A 21,575-nucleotide genomic window follows, 5' to 3' on the forward strand; every position below is an offset into this window, starting at 1 on the left:
CTGTCTACCGCAGGCACAGTGGCTGCACGATTCCATTCACTCCCAGTTGTTCTGCAATTTCGTTCTCGACCAGAGTTAGCGATGAGCCTTCATCCAGGAATGCATACGTGTTCACCGCACCACCATTCCCATACAGTGTTACAGGCACGATACGAAACAAAACGCTCGATCCCAAATACTGATGAGTGAGACTATTCGCCTGTTGCATTTGTGCAGAGTTCTCCACAGTTCGCCTTGTTCAATGCAACAACGGATGGTGCCGATACTGGCAGCCATCGATATTGCAACGCTTGTCGCTTCTGCACGATCGCCTACCATGTTTGTATAAACAAATCTGACACAGCGATAAAGCTCTAACCTTCCGCCATCGATCATCGACGTTCAAATCCTTGAACCCTGAACATTCTCGCAAACGATGACCTACCCTACTGCAGAAAATGCATTCGATTTGCTTGCTCGCTTGCACTTCGATATTGTTCCCGGTATGGGAGTTAACGTATCATCTCAGCTTCGATTTGTCCTTGTTGATAGTCTCCGGTGCGAAAAGCACAACACTAGAAGCATCATTGACGAGATTTTCCATATAGCTGCTGAAAGTCTTCAAATTCACCACGCCGAGACACCGTTTATACCCAGCCCACGTGAGCTTCTGATCGGCCGGCAATTTTCCGACGAGTTCCTAAAGAAGCGTCGGATTCGAAAGATGTGCCTGTTCGCTGGCCGCTTCTATATGATCACAAAGCGCTTGCACTACCAACCCATACTCGATTAATCTTCCGCACCTTCTCCAGCAACGCGTTGATCAATAACTCTGGACGTCCGTATCTTCTACGAAGAGTCTCAATGACTTGAGGTACTGCAGCAGGTAACACCAATCGGCTGCGTACCGTTTCGAGAGCTGGCCCTTTGAGATACCGTTGCAGACGGAGCATATTCTCCCAATCCGTATATCCACACGTATATTCAGTATACGACGTCTATACTCGTAGTTCGAAATAAAAATAGGCCAATCCGCGGGATCGCCTGAGAACTGTGGAAGATCACGGGCCATCGATTGACGAGCAGCAAGCTGTTGCGGCGATGGACCATACTGGTTGGCATTCAATTGTTGTCGTTGATGCTGTGGCTGCTGTCGCTGTTGCTGTTCCACTCATTCCATGTCGTTTCACTCATTCCATGTCGTAGGCTGCATTGACGATTGAACGTTTTCACTTGTAGAGCGCGCGAAAGTTACTTGCTGCTGCTCGCTTGCGAGGGGGATGCGTTGCTGCTTGTTGACTATCGAAAATATTTTGACTAAATTCGCGGATATCTGATTGTCGTTCTCTGTTACTAATATAAACCGTATCGGGGGAAATCATAGAGGACTTATGAAGGACATTACCACCGTACATTTTATTTGAAAAACCACTTTCATTAACATTACTCTTACCTACACCACCCACTTCATTGACATGCGTTTTCTTATAGGCTCCCAGATTTCGAGCCTGCTGGTTACCTTTACCTTGAGTGTCATCGGCTGGTTTCAGGAAGTCGTACTGATGTTGATTGGTCGTTGGCCTGATATTTCATATGGTCGTATCCACACGCTGACTGCTTGGAGCTGACTGTAGTTGACAGATTTCGAGTTGCTTTTGAAGATCGCGAACCATATCCAATAGGTCGCGATGGTGTACATCCGTGGGCTGAGCTGCTGCTGGTGGGTCCTTCTGGCCACCCACTGCGCCATCTTCTAGCTCCGGGTTTTCGCTGACTGGTTCAGCTACCGATTTGTCACCTCCACAATTGTTCACGTGGTTCGCGTTATCCATCAACTTCAACTGCTCGTCCAGGAATTTCATTTGCAGTTCATGTTCCATCCTCTTTCGCTCGAGCTCCTGTCGTTGCTTCAGCAGGGCGAGATCACGCTGTATATTAGAGCTGGAAGTGTTTTCCACGAGTGTGGGTGGAACTGCTGCTCTTTCCGTCGTACATTTCGAGCATATCCACGCTCGCTCGCTGACGGACTCCGTCACACTCGCACACGAAAAGTGCCACCACCTATCACAGGCATCGCACTGAACGTAGTTACTATCCGCATCAGGATTGCTGCACGCAGCGCACTCACCATGCTGTGCTTCCATATCCACTGCTGGGGACGTCATTTGCACGTTGATTTATCGAAGAATGTTGACCCAGCCAAAGGAAAAGGCGACACTGTTACCGAACAGCTTATTTATTTACGGCTTCGATCTATAATTGTAAGGTATTAGCTTCATTCAATAGTATGGCAATATATAACCTACAAATCAGTGGCCTATATAAAGTCTTAGCCTTTCTTTTCTGCTGATTTTAGAGACGAATGAACTCTCAGAGTTTAAAGTCTCTTTAATAAACCAACAATATCGGAATTGTTTTAGAAATGGACCTGAATAATGTTAAATTATATAAATACATATAGGGAAATAACATTACATTTACCTCCGATAGGCTTTTTACAAAAAAACGTTTCAATAACACTAAATATTACAAATTTCAACGAATCAATTTATAAATTTTCACCCGCATGCGATCTGTTTATGATTTTAGCCCTTCTCTTTCCGCTGAATGACGTTTCGACGTTTAGAGTCCTTCAAGCGTAGGCTGGCGGCTCGTTGTGCGGTATTATGGCGGGTTTACATTAGGGAGATCTATAGCTATAGATGGATTTATTCACGTGAAAATAGGTGTAAACGGGTGAGAATAAATATAAATTTATTCACCTGAAGTAGAACTGCACCCAACTTCAGTGATTTCTCACCAGTGAGAAATTCACAAGCGTTTACATATGCTGAATTTATTCAAGTTATATATACCTCGAATAAGTGTATCATATTTATTCTCACCCATTTACACCTATTTTCACGTGAATAAATCCATCTATAGCTATAGATCTCCCTAATGTAAACCCGCCATAAGATATGAATATATTCATTATAGAAGTTCACGCTAGTGTAAACGGTTGATGCGATTTCTATAAATCTCATCATATAAAAAGCTGTAAGAATTTTTTTTCAACCAAAACGCACTTGAAAAATAGATTCAAGTAGATTCAAATATTATTAATCATTGGTAATATTTACCAAAAAACTCGTCATATATACTAACTTTTTGGGAGAGTGTATGATTATGATGAGCACGGGGAATCGCTCTGTTTACACAAGCGAGAGCGTGAAGTGTAAACCAGAATAACATCGGTGGATGAACTTGGTGTATTCATAATGAATTCAACCAAATATTTACAGTGGCGTGCAATCCGGAATAAGGTTGTACTCACTCCACATTGTTTTCACGTGTAGTGTATTCGGGAATAAGGCCCTTATATTTGACAGAATGTATACATGAGCGTCAACTCAAATGTCTAATGATCCAACTAAGCTTTTCAGAGATATATGCATAATACTTACCAGATGTTCTACTAGTTGCTTGTTGTAGGATTGATATTTCGTCCCGCTATCGATATTTTGTTGGAATAATTCATGCTTCGGAAAAGAAGTTGAGGGGTAGTTTCTGCATACAATGTGTGTTTCGTTGTCTTTCGATTTAATCCCTAATGTAAACCCGCCATAAGATATGAATATATTCATTATAGAAGTTCACGCTAGTGTAAACGGTTGATGCGATTTCTATAAATCTCATCATATTTCTTCACATGAATATATCACTAGTCTAAACCCACCCTTAGAAGAAATTGTTGCCAGTTACTCGATGTCGCTGTGGCAACACCATTGCTTCGAGAAAAAACAGCAAAACTTTATTTTCCGATCAGTAGCTTCCGCCTGGGCTCATACCTGTTCGATGTTTAACCGCAGGGAATCAATTGGAGAAAATAAAGTTGAGACGACTAGTCGAGTTTAGTTCATTTCACAGAATGAAAAACTTGACCAGGTTGAAATATTACAATGGCTGCTATACAAAATACATAGCAATGAAATGATGTTGCATTGGTATCAATTGCTTCGATAATTCAACATTCGCTGCGTTAATTGAAGGCAATTCCTGAATACAGCCATAGAAAGTGTTCCAATGGCTGAATCTTTCATTGGAAAAAGTGTATTGCTCCAGAATGAGCCTATTTAGAAGGCGATAATATAAATGTAGATGATATATAAAGCATTTTCTTCAAAACACGCAAGTTCTCGGTATATATTTAGGGCCTTATTACCGTATCCACGTACACTTACGTTCCCACTACCCTTACATCTCACTTCACTTTGTTGTACTTATTCCCGTTTCGTGAAGTGTAAAAATGAACTTCGTGTATTAAGTGGAGTGGATACCAAAATGGCCGTGTGTTCATTTCCAATGTCGTTTCTAGGAGAAACGTCAGTTGTATTTTATTTTGTTTATCCTCGAGTTGTGTCGATGCACCCAGAAAATGGATTACTAAAAAAAAGCTTCCAAATCTTTTGTAATTCAAACATTAGTAGAATGTACATATTTTCTGTAAATATTACCAATCGTTTGTAAAATGAATGTCAGATGCAATACACATCCCTACCAACGAATGATTCATTTTACTTCGCGGTGTTAGTATTTTTTACGATTGTCATTACTGGCAACCGCGAAGAAAATGTGAATATAACATTATTAGTCTAATTACCGAGTAGATAATTGAGTTGAACGGCACTACTTTCCGATATTGATTTCTTCACAGAAGAAGGTCGAACCCAAATTCGGGACAGGTAAGTAATATTCTTGACAATCAATTCAATTTATGTTCTTTAATTAATATTGATACATATTGGATAGCAATGATTCGTCCTCGTCTGCTGCGGGAGAATTTGAAGACATTACTTCAATAATTAGGAATCTGGGTACTTCGAAACACAAAAACGAACCCTGTCGAGTCCTAGATTCATCTTCATGCTATTGGATTTGGTCAAGGACAACTTCATAAACGCTTTGCAGATTGTGATAGGTGGTTCGATCAATTGGATGTTTTCCGGATTCGTCACGACAGAGGTTCCGTATCCACTGAGGCTGCGCGTCAAGTCAATATTGCAACGGGGCATAGAGCAGGCCTCACCTAATGCCGCCAGGGTTTCGTCAGCTTCGTGATATTTCCCGATTGTGTTTGGCTTAAAAGTAATTACACGCTGGTCCAGGGAGAGGATAATGGTGAGAATTGAGTAGTCTGGCGTAGCTATTTGTGGTAATGATTGTGTATTTTTTCCTAATTTGTAGCCGTGGATCAGACCCAATCGATGCAGGATCAGATGTCTATAGTTTAGATAGTTCAATGAATAATTTAAAAAAGTTAGTTAGTTCAATAAATGAACAAATATGCATACAAAAGATCAATAAATAAAATAAAATATAAGCATTAAGGTTGGGTTAACATAACATGTTTAGGGTGTATGTTAAATCAACGTTGAACCGAATGCTTCTACTGGGTTATATTGGCCGATTTAACATTTGTTTACCATCCTTATCGCGTAATATGTACGAATCTGGGTCATGCGAATAGAATCAAATTGGTAGTCAAAAAGAAACCAATTGAAATGTCAATAATCAGGAAGGAAAAAAGTTTCTACATTTTTTCATCAATTAATGCGAGCGTTTGAAATCATGAAAGCACAACTGACAATTCGGTAGATTTGCAGAAATTAGTTTTGGTATTTTCAGAAATTTCAGTCTTATTGACTTCAAAACTCCTCTAAACTTAATTGTAATTCAATTTTACTTCTCGCCAAATGTTAGGTTTTAATTATTTCGAACACTAGAGTTGTATTATTTGAACTTTTTCCTTTCTAAAAATACGAATTACCCAAATTACAACCTTTATTTCAATTCTATTTCAGTCACAAAAGGTTAATAAACAAAGCCCGAAAAGAGCAAACGAAAACGTTTGCTCTTTTTATATGAGAAACGTTTGACAGCATGGGGAAAAAAAGCTGTAAGAATTTTTTTTCAACCAAAACGCACTTGAAAAATAGATTCAAGTAGATTCAAATATTATTAATCATTGGTAATATTTACCAAAAAACTCGTCATATATACTAACTTTTTGGGAGAGTGTATGATTATGATGAGCACGGGGAATCGCTCTGTTTACACAAGCGAGAGCGTGAAGTGTAAACCAGAATAACATCGGTGGATGAACTTGGTGTATTCATAATGAATTCAACCAAATATTTACAGTGGCGTGCAATCCGGAATAAGGTTGTACTCACTCCACATTGTTTTCACGTGTAGTGTATTCGGGAATAAGGCCCTTATATTTGACAGAATGTATACATGAGCGTCAACTCAAATGTCTAATGATCCAACTAAGCTTTTCAGAGATATATGCATAATACTTACCAGATGTTCTACTAGTTGCTTGTTGTAGGATTGATATTTCGTCCCGCTATCGATATTTTGTTGGAATAATTCATGCTTCGGAAAAGAAGTTGAGGGGTAGTTTCTGCATACAATGTGTGTTTCGTTGTCTTTCGATTTAACGTTGTACTCGGGATCATCTGATGATGTTGTAAATAAATCGCTACTTTGACGAGAATGGTTCTCCGACATTCCTGAATCCCGGCTCTCGGCTAAAAGTTATAAAATTCATGTTTTGCAATTTCAACAACACCGACTATAAATACCAAATTCATAATTATCATATAAGCTGCTTTTAAGCTGTTCATTGTGAAGAGTTGAATGTACGCTAGGAGAAGAAGCTGCATCAAGCTCGTTTGATGTTTCATCCAACGATAGCACAGCATCCATAGCAAGAAAGCTCGATCGTTTACTACGAATTGTGTTCTTTATGCGATTCGTTGAATTACTACTGCTGAAGCTGTTATCTCCCAAGGCTGCGTCTTCATAATGGACTGGTGGAGGTGGGGGTTTCTCCTTCGGTGGTTCGGGATTGTGCATGCGGATTGTGTATTCTAAGCCATCGTTAGCTGTAGTATCTTCTTTGCGTAAAGTGGGATGAAACATAGCTATATTCTCATACAATGGAATAGTCTTTGGTACTTCGTAAAAAGGTTCATGTGGTACTTTGGGAACTTGATAGTAGGGTTCAACATCGTTTGTGGGCTTTGAAATACCGTGTGATAATCCTTCCTGATTGCACATAATGTTGTGATAAATTGGCTCCGGTTCTGTTGATTGTTTTGTTTGTGTATCAATTCCGTCCATGTTATCTATCTGTTGGAAGGCAATTTCCAATGCATCGTCAAGGACCTGCAAAATAGAATTAATATAAATGTGTTACTTTAATAGAGTGATCGGTACCTTTTATATGAAATGATTTTGCTTGCATTGAACTGTAACTAACCAAACCAAACCCAACCAAAGACCTGCATTAACATGACGTTTAAGTTTGTCCTTGTATGCTGTAGTTAATTTAACTATCCATAGCCAGTATCAAAAAAGTGTTATGGTTAAAACTTTCGAAAAAAACAGAAGTATTCAAAACATCGAGCCTTGTTGGGTCTCAAAACATGATCATTTCTAAATCAGAAAAAATCGGTCATATTACCAACATCCATAGCTGTTATTGAATGTTGTTGAACCAATCAACCAAGCTTTAGGTATCTCCAAACAGAGAATTTTTTAATTTTTAACAAGACGATATGAGTAGTGATCCCTGGTTTTTGAAATTAATCGCTCATCAACTAATAGAATATTTTTCAGCTGTTCGTTATTCGATACGATTAATCGCCCAAAATATAACTAAAGAGGAATAATTAGTTAGACTAATTTTACTAATTTGCTAGAATTTTTTTGCCGTTATAATTATTTGTACTTGTAATTATTTCTATCAACTAGTGGTGCTGCGGATGCTGTTTGGTTTACCGACATGTTTGTAATATCCCTTCGTCAGCTTTGAAAATGAAAACAAGCTTTGCATCGTGCAAAAAATTCCTTCCGAAACAATGATAATCATTATTGAAATGAAAATGCGATGAGTTGCCTCTAATTCGACATACCGAGGCACATTCAGTGTCGCATTGGAGGCGATTGTGACCTGTAATTGGACATTCGCGATGAGAGCGGAACTTCCAATCTGGATCCATAATTTGAGTTATGTTATTAATATACTGAAATAGATACATAATACTGAAATTTTTTCATCGATAATAATACTGAAATCGATGAAAAAAAATTTTTTTTTACATGTTATTGAAAAAATTCTCAGTTTTTATTTAACACCCGTTAGAGGCGAAAATGTCCCATTATACGTGTCGCATTACAGGTCTGTCCAATTAGCTAAATGTCGAACTAAAGGTAACTTTTCCGTATCACACAGATTTTTTACGTGATAGGATAAAACGATTCTTTGCAGAATCCTGGTTTTTTCAATTAAAGTATCATTCCGTCTTATTTTATATATTCGATTTTCGTGAAGACAAACTGGGAGCGAGCCAGCTATTCTTATTGATAGTAGTAAATCATTCAATCCACCAGAATGAAGAAATCGCCGAAGTACTGTAATCAGTAGATATCATCTAGTAATATCGGGTTTTTCAATAAGAGCGCCACAAAAGGTTTTTTTTTTCAAATAAAACAAAAACGGTTTTGGATATCAATGAAATTCTTTATTCACGTGAAAGTACATTTGATTTGATGCCATTATGTATGGAACTCGATTTCTTTTACATGGCCACCACTGGCACGCTTGCAGAAGTCCAGACCCTGAACCCAATTTTCGACGGTTTTCAAGCGTAAATCGGCCGATACTGCTGCAATTTCACGTTCGATATTCGTATGAAGTTCATCAATTGTCACTGGCTCGTTGGCATAGACCATAGACTTGCGGTAGTCCCACAGTAAATGATCTAAAGGCGTCAAATCGCACGACCGAGGCGGCCAATTGACTGGGCCATTTCGTGAGATAACACGCTCACCAAAATTAGTTTTCAATAAATCGGTGGTTAAATTCGCTGTGTGGCTAGTGGCGCTGTATTGTTGAAACCACATATTGTTCAAGTCCATATCATCCAATTCGGGCTAAAAATATTCGGTTATCATTGAGCGTTAGCGATTCCCATTCACAATAATGTGCCGGTCTTGATCATGACGGAAGAAGTACGACCTAATGACACCGCCGGACCATAAACCGCACCAATCCGTATTTTTTTCGGGATGCAATGGCAACTCATGGAGTACGTGTGGATTGCTGCCTGACCAATAACGCATATTTTGCTTGTTGACGAAGTCATTCAGCCAGAAATGAGCCCCATCGCTGAAGCTGATTTTTCGATGAAAATCCGGATTATTTTCAAGTTGTTGCTCAGCCCATTTCACGAACATAATACGCTTCTGCTGGCCAAGCGGTCTCAGTTCTTGCGTCAATTGGATCTTGTAAGAATGTAGGCCAAGATCTTTTCACAAAATTCGCCTCAACGACGTCACAGAGATGCCCAACGCTTAAGAACGACATGTGAGAGATTAATTTAGCTCTTCCTCAAATGATGCGCTAGCGGCAGCAATACTCTCGACACTGAGGGCACTTCTTTGTCTCACTGGTATTGGGGATTCAAATTTTCCCACTAGACGCTCAATTGTTGATCTGACAGGACGATTATGACGACCATAAATTGGACGTAGATTTCATTTTAAAATGGCAAACCTTACTGAAGAGAAATGTCAAGAGAGCGGGAAAAATATGGCGTCGTTTGCTGTCCCTATCGGTCTACTATTGAAATACCCGTTACCAGGGTTGCCAACTATAATTTTCAAAAATCAGAAAGAATGAAAAAAAAATCAGGATAGTTCATATTGAGTTGTCCAGAAAGTTCGTGCCGATTTTTGGTACGAATTGTGTCTTCAGACATAATTTTCCTATGAGATTTTTTCACCACATGAAAAAGTGGTTTTAGTTTGCATAGAATACTAATTTGATAAGGAGAAGTTAATTTCCATTCATAATTTATTTTTTAAAACCGTGTTCATTCCTCCTGAAAATCAATTATTATATTTAGCGCTATTTTATTTGGAAGCTCAACACCATCAACGCGAATTATGACAGCTCCCAGTTCCAATCAAGGAATCTTTGGCATGGATCCCATTATTATTATTGCGGATATTTTTTATTCTGATGAAGTAAATACAAAAATCAGAATAAATCAGGATCATTTCAGTAAAACCAGGGAAAATAGAGTGTTTGTCAGGATATCAGGGAACGTGCCTAAAAGTCTGGGAAATCCTGAAAAATCAGGATGATTGGCATCGCTGCCCGTTACCATGCCAAATAGTCGGTCGATAACACAATTTAGAAACTTCAGAAATGTTTAGCTGCAATATGCATTTTCTATTATTTATATTGAAATAGAAAAAACGGATCATCTTCCGACACTACAGCTATTAAAATCATCCATTCCGGTTTATATTCAACTAAAATTGCATAAGTCAACATTCTATAATATTGTTCCGTTACAATATGAGTAGATCAGAATGAGTAGAATAAGATGGTAAACTATCACTCCTTTACAAAATTAAAATCATTTTCGCATGAATTACAACCAGTTTCCGATTCGTGGACTACGCAATTATTACGGTGGTTTTTATGCAAAAATAGCAGTAAATAATCCTGAAATACTTCGCTGTATTGACAAAGCAAACGTCCACTGACAACAACATGCAGACCAAGGCGTTTACTAGGTCGAATCAGCCACTACATTGTAAATTCAATATGATCGAAACACCTCTAAAACAATTAAAGCTGCTGTGGCCATACCAGCATTTTTCTCTGAATTTGGATCGACTTATCGACGCGAGTTATTCGTTCGATTATTGGTTGTACAGTATTCGTGCGATTAATAATCGGTTTTTGTATGAAGTATTCGATTAATCGAACGATCAGGGATCACTGGATATGAGCCCGCCAGCGTTGATATTGTCTGATACAGGCGTGCCTTGTGCCTTGAAAATGTCTGAATTTCTTTCTCGGGTCCCAGCAAACTATTCGTTGAACGTAATTTTTTTTTCTCAATCATACCACATTAGGACTAATGTTAGTGCAGTCTATCGAAAAGGGAAAATTTATATTAATAATAATTTTTAAATTGGATTCCTATCCACCACCACCGTCACCATCAATTCATGAAATTTGACCCTGCGCCATTGTTAATCAAACTGCATTAGTAGCATTAGTCAACCTAAAACAAGATTCAACATTTTGCATCCGCCACACGCTATGTTGGAAAACTTACATTGTCGTTATTCGCATCATCGCTATCTACTTGTATAAAATTATCAGCGTCGATTACGTAAGTTTTTTCAACGTTTCGTCGTTGCCTTAAAAATATCGTTTCGTCAGAATCATCCACAGCGTTAAGCTTTATTGTCGCTGTGGCTTCAATGTGCTGCCCTATTTCGTCATTCTGATCCTCGGTTTGGGAAACTGAACAAGATACATCCGTAGTATGGACACCACTATCTTCGTGGTCCGTGTCCACGTTTTCAATATCTGTCGGTTCTGGTATTTGATGTTGCGTTAGAATTGTGTCATACATATTCGCAACACTTGATCTCTCTGTAACATCGGAATCGTTTGCTATATTTTCAACAGATACCGAATTGGTAATGCTTTCCAAAGCAGCAGGGTTATTGTCCTTTACAACCCCTTGAATATTATTATGTTTTGCAGATGATGAAAAATTGATGGAGTCCTTCGGTGTCATTTCAGGATTTCCGACAGTACTGGTTATCTCTGCTTCGAACAGTTTTGATCTACTTCTCACAATACCCGTTCGCGAATTAATTATACCTATGTCATTTTCGTTCTCTTTGGAATCATTTGTTTGACATAGTTGTAATTGCGATAATCGCTCCCTCATGCTTACAGTATTGACAAAGTCCGTGGAGTGACGCTTGTTTTCACATGCACAATTTATTTGTTCCTTTTCAAACAATTCTTTTCGCTTCAATATGTCAATTTTGGGCATATCAGACAATAGTGTGTTATCCTTATATTCATCGTTTTTTGTATTTACTCCAAGTTTGTGTGCATATGAATTCCCTACGTTATGATTTTCGTCAGAGTATATCTGTTTACATTGATTGATTTCACTTTTTCTAACACCATGTCCAGCTCGTGATATTCTACTTTTGTAATCTTCAATTGCGCCCTCGTACGTGTATTCACTCAAATCGATGGTAGTGGTTGGATTGCTATCTGGTTGTTCATCTCTCGTTACGTTCGGGTTAATTTTACTTGATGACTGAAATTGTTTTCAAAAATAAAATTCTAAGAAAAATTATAATCTTACAATTAAAGCGTACATCAGGGCTGCATATTCCTAGGTCTGTCAAATCATTGTCGTCATCGGTATATATAGGCAAAGGTATGTGACGTCTCGAATTGCTAAAAAATAAAACAAAACATAAAATATAATATTCCGAAGGATAATATATGGAAACATAAGACTAAGAGAAGCAGCCGTAATAGGAGATATTGTTGATCACAATATGGATAGAAGCAACATAAACATCGGTTTTCTCGGTTTTCTATGAAAAAAATTATTCTTATATTTAAATTCTCTAATGTGAAAAAAATAATATTGCTCCCGTGGCCGGTGATAATAATGTCAAAAAAAGGTAATGATTTTATATTCATATTTTCATATCGATATTTTCATTTTTATTCACTAATGTCGACAGGATTAGCCCTAACGTTCGGATTAAATGTATTTAATAGATATTTAATCTACTAATACCGCTTAACTAAACAACTAACTAATATGTAGATGTGTAATGTTTAATGTGTTAAACTTCGTTATTCTTATCTCATGTTTCCCAAATGATTTCTAAGTTTTCGTGATTGTTACACATACAAAATGATAACAGGCTAGGCGGGCCTACCAAACGAGCCTGGTGGGCCGCAGATTGAGTATAGCTGCTCTAGATCGAGGCCTTCCTAGCATTATTTTATTCGGTCTCAATTCATTGTTTAGTTTTTACCGAGACAACGTGGTTCGGCACAAATTGCTGCTAAAAATTCTCATCGTCCCATCGTGCTCATTCAGACGTGGAGAGCAAACACTACAAAGCAATCCTGGTCGCTGTGGGTAATCAATTGGTCGTATGCATGTCAAGCATACGATCCAGGAATTACTCACAGTTCATCATACATATTAAATTAATTAAGAAAACAATATCTAATTTATATTACTCACCGTTCTTCAATCATCTCGTTGAATGTTTTAGATTTTCTTCTTTGTCGATTGTGTTCTTCAAGTTCGATTTTTTTCACCTCTACCACACGATCGATTATATGCTCGACACGTTTCCTTCTCGATGATTTCCAATTATCTAAGTTCTGTGAAAGTAAAAGAAAATTAGACGCGCGAGATATATATTCAGCCATTCCATGCCAAACCGATATAGTGGTTCTCCGATTTTCGTGAAGAGTGGTAATTTATTCTTATTTTTTATTTTTTCATTAGGGTGCCCATTTCCATTTTAGGGTGGTCCGAAAAATCTGATCTTTGACCTTTTTCCGAAAATTATTTTATTTCAAAAATTCATAACTTTTGAACTGCTGGACCTATTCCGATGATTAACATATTAAATTGAAGCCAATTAGCTTCTCTTAAAAAGGCGCAGTTGCGCAGAAATTGGATCGGGGCGCCATATTTTTTTTTTAAATTTAACACGTTGAGTGCGACTCTATGGAAGTTTTTAAACTTATGAGGGCCATCGTTTCTTTTTCATCGTATTTTTGTTCAAAAGGGAATGCTTATTAGGTTATATGAATATATGAGTTAACCTTATTATCATATGTTATACTGTCAGTCACTGGTGACTGACGCAGCCTGAGTGAAAACTCGGCGTCAGTCACCGATGACTGACGTGGCAGTCAACGTGTTAATAATAAATCATTTTTCTCCTTTTTTTTTTTTTCAAAAAATGACTTTTCTCAAAAATTCATAACTTTTGAGCTACTGAGCCGATTCAGATGATCAATGTATAAATTTGAAGCCAATGAGTTGGAAAAATACCACTCTTGCGTAACAATTGGATTCTAGTTACATAGGTGTTGTTACAACCCCTCGGTGTTGTGTTGCTCCTAAGATATATGTGCCCCAGTCAAAGCCGCACGCCCATGCCGTAGAATGACGGATGGATAAGCGAACAAAATCTATTGGGTATATAATAAAATGAATAGAGGCGATTTCCATGCGTAGAACTTGCAGTGCAGTAAAACTGAATTGATTATCCTAAAAATTTTTTCTAAAATAAAAATAATTTCTTAAAATTATTGAGCGTATCACAGTAAGGAAAACTGTGATTAAAATGTAACGCCTATTGTAATGAAAATTTAAAATTCTATTGTAGATTAATATATATTAACTAAGACTATTATTTGAGCTTAACCTGAAATTCTTATATCCTACGAATCGAACAAAGGGTAAAAGGAATTATAATTTTGCTAATAAAAACCTATAATAACGGAATATTAATTTCCTAGGACTAGTGGTAGATTGAATATGAGGGTAAAGGATGGAAATAACCCGGAGAATAAAAACTAAACGAAAGTCACATAAATATAAATTGTGAATGAAACTTATATATTGTTTGTCGCGGGATATTAAAATATACATCATTTGAAATCTCGGAATATCTTTATCTTTCTCCATCGGCGAAAAGTAACAGGTGTACTATAGTCGCATGGAAATATTGAACGAAAACGAAAAACGAAAACACATATTAACTTTGAAAAATCCGGAACCGAAAAAAAACATTCTCAGACTCTCTGATATTTCGATGTGTTATGTGAAAAAACCTCAGTTTTCAAGAAAAAATATATTAAAATATGTTCCCTAGGTCCCGAAATCAGTCTTCAGAAAACATACGCAGCGTTGCGCTTGAGTTTATTTTTCATCAGCGCGCGTTCAAAGCAAACACGTTTTCTCTCTTGGTGTGAAGTGCACAAAATTCATAAACACGACAGCGCAAAATGTACCCGACGCAGAATCCAGATGCTAGACATCTCTTCTCACTTGTGTGATGCGCGCCTCATTCTATACACATACACATACACATCAAATTCTAGCGCCCGCTATGTCTTCGCTTGTTCTAAACAAAGCATAAAAACAACAGCGCGTCTCCAAACGAACCGTATACGCTTGTGTGAAGAAGAATATCTCAACAGAGAGAGCAATCCAGATTCTAGCGCGCAGTATAGAAATACGACGCAAAATTCAGCGCAAAACTGGGCGCAAAAACGGCGCTGACAACAAAACATTTCATCTGTGTTTCGGAGCGTGCTCATTCACCAGAGCGCATGTGTACACAAGGAGTGAGAGCTCAACTGGGTGCAAAAATCTTGTTGCGCATCAGCACCGAGTTGCATTTTGAAGTCTGTCCGAAAACAATTAAAACATGGAAAACAATTTCAACCAATAATTACTAAAACAGACTCTATCTCCTTTACAAGTGCGATATTTTCCTAAACAAGAATCGCCCATTGACTTTAATTTGATATGTCGATCATTCAAATCGGTTCAGTAGTTCAAAGGTTATGAATGTTTGTGGTGGAAAAAAGGGAGCGAACATTGATTTTTCGCACCATCGGCTAGTTTTGAAAAATCATAACTCAAGAACAAAAATTGGCTCTGATTTTTAGAAACGTCATGTAGAAAACCTCAGCCTCCAAGCAAAATAAAAAAAAAATAAAGCGCCCTTTGTCTCGAGACTATGTAAACTATAAAAAAACAAATGCAATCAATAATAATAAAAACAAAATCCAATTTTTTGCAAGAGTAAGTGTAAGGTTTTATGAGGATGACTAGTTCATTGCCTTTGATTTGATATGTTGATCATCGGAATCGGTACAGTACTTCAAAAGTTATGGTTTTTGAAAAATTTCATTTTTGGAAAAAAGAAGAAAAAGTTAATTTTTCGGACCACCCTGAACTGGAAATGCCCTTAATCACCCTGAATAAAAAATGGAAAAATACGGGTCTAATGTTTAGCGGTAAAGAACCAAATTACCACTTTTTTACAAAAATCTGAGAACCAGTATATCGGTTTGACATAGAATGTATTGGAGTATAAATAGTCGCGTAATTTTTTTTTTTAGCTTAAAAGCTTAGCTTAAAAGAGCGTTAAATATCAAACTTCATAGGAATACAGTGGAACCCCGATTATCCGCGGAATAGTCGGGCTAGCTCACCGCGGATCACGAAAATCGCGGATAACACAACAAATGACTAAAAATGAGACACAAAAAAAATGTGTGGTTTATATCTATGATATAACCGCAAGGTTGACGTGGGACTACCTTGGCTTAGCAATCATTTGTTTGAATTGATTAAATTTTTGATTGAATGAAACAATTTCCGAATTCAATGTGTTTGGGAAACACATTTCAGCGGGAACAAAAATGCCCACGACTTACATGTATTTGCAACGCCAATTTCCCCACGCTCCATGAATTTGAAGTCTGTGCTACGGAAACATATTTCAGTCGGAACAAAAAAGCCCCGGCTTTCATGTATTTGCAATGCGATTCCTCCAACGCTGCTTGGTTTTGAAGTCTGTGTTAGGGAACACATATCGGTGAGAACAAAAGTCCCCATTCTTTCATGTATTTGGAATGCAGATTTCCCAAGGCTGCTTGGTTTTGATGGCTGTGTTGGGGAATCCGTAAATCGGGCCAATCAAAACTAGGCAGTTAGGGCGTTTAGATATTGCTTAACATTTTACAGTTATTCAATTGTTTATCTAATGAAAAACAACATTTTAATAATTGCAATAGAAGCGTAGAAATATCCCCTATCAATTGATGCAAACACCTTTCCGATCCAGTAAGAAATGTTCGAGTTATAAGCATTCGGAATCTTTCTTTTTTTCCTGCATGTTCTGTGTTTAGGTTTTCGTTTTACCCCCCATATACTCCGGTTAGACGTAGTCCCACGTCAAAAACCAGATATTTCAGTATGAAAACAATGTTTTATCAATACAGGAATCATTGAACTATCCATCTGAAAGGTCGTGTACACCAGTAGTCAAATAATGTGAAAGTTATGACCAAAACAGAAGAACAAAAACATACCACTCATTGTCAAATTTAGGATAGGTTTATAAAATTACTATGTAACTCGAGTTCGCGGATAAACCGCACCACGGATCATCCGCTCGCGGATAATGGGGGTTCTACTGTATAATAACCGTACTGTTGTCATCGCGGATACACTTCATTTCGTTTTCACCGTGAAGTGGAAACAGGAATAAAGCCGATAGTGTTTACCCATAATAATTGCTAGTAAAGATAAAACAAAATCCAATACATACGCATTGCCATTCCTCGGGTTCGTCTATCTTATCATCTTTTAAATTTTTTATCGTTTCAACTTTTTTCGCCTGCTCCTGAGCAGATTTCACTAAATTGCACGGTTTTGATTGTACAAACTGTAATGGATCGTAGGCCGGTTTTGGTGGAGCTGCTCTTGTTGTCCTTACTTTTTGTATGTAGGCAGATGGATCATAGGAAACCTGCAGATTTGTTGATTCATACGTTACTGAAAATAATCCAAATTTTGCTATACTCACTGTTTTATTATTGGTCGAAGGGCGAGTGTCGCTGTAACTGCTTATTGAACACACCACATTACAGTTAGGAGAATTGTCCTTATCTTTCGACATTTTTGAACACCTTGTACTTTTTTATCCTGTAAAAATATGTCACATCTTTTGCGTAGATCATGTACGAAGCAGATGTACCTAAAAATGTAAAAAGAAAAACTATCAGTATGCGTATGAAGCGTAATCGAATATCGCGACTATATAACCGCTTAGTTTTCTATGCTAATTGGTCTTTTTTTTATTCTAGTCATCTTAGAAAAATTGCAATATACCATAGCCAAATAGAAAATCATGTATAATATATGCAAACAAGGGGGTCTTCGTAGCCACTTGGTTACGCGTTCGCTTACCAAGCGATCGATCGTGAGTTCAAACTCAGGGCCCTCAATAGACCATCTTTGTGTTGTTATAGAATAACTACGTCCACGCAACCATCATCAGCGATGGAAATCGATCCACGGTGGAACAAAGCTCGATTCATCCATACAACTGCTCTGCTCTGCAAGAAACATCGGGCTGCTGATCTATGAATAATCCAACAATGATCAATATCAACTGTCTCCGCTGTCCGGTCTGCTGAACAATGGAAGAACAGAAAGAATACCCTTACGCCTAAATAGATACTACTGTGTAATTTACCATAATTTGATGGAACAGAAAATCTAACGCCTAAATGGCTACACTACTACTGTGTAATTTACAATTTATAGAAACATAAACATATGTACATGTACACGATTAAAACCCGGCTCTGTTACAGCTAAAATGCTAATGAGCCTAATAAATGAATAAATGGAATAAAAAAAATATGCAAACAAGACAATGGGAGAATTGTACCATCAAAGAATAACCATGGCTGATCACAATGGACACATCTTGTGCGTTTTGCGGGAATCTAACGGATCCACTGAAATCCAGGCATATTCTTAACTGTTTCCTAGTGAGTGCTCACAGCTCTGGCCATTAACGAGCACATCAAGCCCTGAAATTTGGACTGAAAGCCAATTCTAGAGCTTTCACATACGAAACCATTTCACGTCCTGCGATTCCTTACAATTTTTAAAATGGATGATTTGAAAAAAGATCACAAAGTATTCTTGTTTCCAATCAATGTGATAAGATACGATGTCTAAACAAGATAGCGAAACACATGTTTTCAGCTTGCAGTGCACTTACAAAAAAGACGCTCGAAACTGAATTTAATTTAACTAAATTAATATGGAACGATTGCCCACAGGATTTTTCTGTAAATTGTCACGCTGAAAAATCGTAATTCCTTGTAATCAATAGAAAACATGATATCCCATAAGAGGGGATTTCCGAGTGGTGTGCTAGAGCTAGGATGTCCCACGAGAGTGTATGCGGAGTGCAAAACGTCACAAAGGACAAAAGGATAAAAAATACCATCAACAGGTTGTTGGCTTTTTAATGAATATCCTATGGCTACAAGGGTTCGCATATGGCTCATCTAAATGTGAATGGGGTTTGTTCGACAAACGATTTCGAGTGTAATATAGGCATATCAATCCAAACAATACACAATACCATGTTGGAGATCAATAGAAATTTCTTCGCTCGATGAAAAACGAAAAGAAAATGCGACTTGCCACTATTCATTCCTTTTTTTTATTTTTTATATAATTAATAAGCTAACAGATAATTGCTCAATTCTTGCTCTCGCTTGTTTCATTCTGTTAATAAAATCTTACAGACTTACTAAAACACAAACCTCAAATCTCCAACAAATCATCTCGTTCAAATATAAAAACATGCTTGCCCCGAAGTTATCCGAAGCATTTTCATCTCTCATCTTAGATCATATTTATATTAAATATCAGAATAACCCGAAGATAACTTGATTTACAGTTGTCTTGAACGGTTCATAATTTTATTCAAAACAACAATCAGAATCTATAGCATGGCAAATGCCAGCTGGGTTCAATTTGTAGACTGCGAAATATCATTGGCTAGCTGTTTAAATGCACTTGTAAATAAATTTTCTAATTTTAAATGCCGAGGTTCAATAAAAAAAATTGTAATCAAAAAAGGAATACTCAACAATTCACAAGTGTTATAATACAGCATTCAATTACGAAATGCAATCAACCATATTTTTACTAAACTGCAAATGCAGATCAGCGGTGTGAAGCTGGTTATTCCATCGACAATATGAAAATATTTTCGCTATTTCGAATAAATTGCATATGCATTGCCATTCTCATATTTTATAATGTCAATCAAAATATAACTAACAAACGCTGGTGGGATTGTATAAACACTTGTACAAAATTAACTGCTCGATGTTTCCTCTTGCACTAACTTCACGTCTACGTGATACATTTGTGTTGTGGGAAATGGGTAATGAGAAACTTGTATCCAACAAACACCATTTTGACGGAATGTGCTGCCCATTTTTAGATACACTATCGAATAATTACGTCAACGCATGTTGTGGCACTTTCAAACTGTTAGTATTCCCAAAGCAGAATAGTTTTTAACTATCTCCACAACGAATAGGACTTCACTTAACCACTATTTTAAAGTATTAAAGAGCAACTGGAGTTCTCGTTCACTTGACATAGTTTTGCAAAAGCATGAATAATTTTCACTCACAATGCACCACGAGAGAAACAAGCACCCAACACAAATTTCTGTCCACCACAGACGACAATCTAGAGAAAACTGAGCAATCGAGTATTTAAAAAAAAACAAAACAAAAACATGATTATCGATAACACGAGTAAACTGGAAAGCCGATAGTGTAGAGCAATTAAAACCCCTTTCTTACACTGAAGTAAAATCAACCGAGGAGTTCCCAACATCAATCAGCGAAGAAACCACCCGGGTGACGTCTTTAGGCGGCCCTCACACGATCAGTAGCATTGACATTATCAGTAATGGCAATACCAAGGCGCCTAGAAGTATATACTAAGGTGGGCCAACTTGCTAAAACCACTCTTCATCCATCTTGGAAGTCTACTGTGTTTTGTTTGTAAACAAAACACAATACGCTATTGCCGAAGCTCGCTGGTGATCAGTCTGTCTCTTTCACGCTACAAGCAAATAATTCCCCTTCTACTTTCTTCCGTGCTGTTTTCATATACCGCTCCACTAACCAACTTAGTGACGAAACGGCCTCACCTAGTACCATAGACCCGTCTTGGGCAATACTAGCGAGACACACTCCATTCGGCATTATCATTATTCTTGAACCCTACACGATCATTTTTATTGCTTTGAGGAATGCAGCAACTCTTGCTTTCATAGCCGTAAGAGAAATTAACACATTTTCGAAATGAAAATTATCAATGAAAATCAATTTTATTATATCGTATGAATATCCTCATCAATAACTTGAAAGGTTTTATGCAAACTATGAAAAAATCTAGAACGAAAGTTGTTGCTAATAATGGTTTCTAATTATAATTTCAACAATTCGATCTGTTATTATAATGTCTTTCAGTGATGGATGAAGAACATTCAGAACAATTTTTTTTTCTGTATTATAGTGATTTTCAACACTTTTGGCTGGTTCGTCACTTTTTCTTCCTTTTTTGGAAGAATATCGGGAGTGAGAATTGAACTCGTGATCTTGAGCGTGAGAGGTATGGATGTTACCCCTACGCCAGATCACCTCCACTTCAGAACAATATGTCATGAGCATTCGAAAACCATTTTGAAATTCTTTCAATAGTAATCTCAATAGCTTATGTTCGATTCATTACCAATTCAATACCTTCGTAAATGTCGACACCGTATCTTACCCGTATGCTCACCCACTCATTTGGGCAATAGATGTCGACACTGTATCGTCGCCATCGCGAATTAACAATTTTCGCTTCGTGCTTCATCGTTGTGAAGCGAAAATGACAACGGGTTTTCAGGTAGAAGAAACAAACTTTTAAAATCAAAAAGTATAAATGAAAATAATTTTTTTCGCATCAAATATGTAGCTCTATATAATAGAGTAACAGTTTTTTTCGTAAATGGTGAAAAAGTCTTGAGCTAAACCTAATTCTGGTGGTAAT

General features: G+C 37.4%; 1 protein-coding gene across 1 annotated transcript in view; it reads right to left on the reverse strand.

The window, feature by feature from the left end:
* The window catches only part of LOC129773836 (uncharacterized), a 71,464-nt gene extending 51,158 nt beyond the window's left edge, over window positions 1-20,306 (reverse strand). Inside the window, exons 1-10 of the mRNA XM_055777491.1 lie at window positions 20,161-20,306; window positions 17,515-17,685; window positions 17,257-17,457; window positions 13,134-13,276; window positions 12,241-12,322; window positions 11,169-12,179; window positions 6,609-7,194; window positions 6,325-6,554; window positions 4,829-5,117; window positions 3,426-3,568 (exon numbers count right to left, since the gene is read on the reverse strand). Of these exons, the coding sequence (XP_055633466.1) occupies window positions 3,426-3,568; window positions 4,829-5,117; window positions 6,325-6,554; window positions 6,609-7,194; window positions 11,169-12,179; window positions 12,241-12,322; window positions 13,134-13,276; window positions 17,257-17,457; window positions 17,515-17,607 (2,778 nt within the window). The 5' untranslated portion in view covers window positions 17,608-17,685; window positions 20,161-20,306. The remainder of the gene's footprint in view (window positions 1-3,425; window positions 3,569-4,828; window positions 5,118-6,324; window positions 6,555-6,608; window positions 7,195-11,168; window positions 12,180-12,240; window positions 12,323-13,133; window positions 13,277-17,256; window positions 17,458-17,514; window positions 17,686-20,160) is intronic.
* Window positions 20,307-21,575: the final 1,269 nt, after the last annotated feature.

This window comes from Toxorhynchites rutilus, chromosome 3 (genome assembly GCF_029784135.1).
Source record: "Toxorhynchites rutilus septentrionalis strain SRP chromosome 3, ASM2978413v1, whole genome shotgun sequence".
Taxonomy (NCBI): Eukaryota; Metazoa; Arthropoda; class Insecta; order Diptera; family Culicidae; genus Toxorhynchites; species Toxorhynchites rutilus.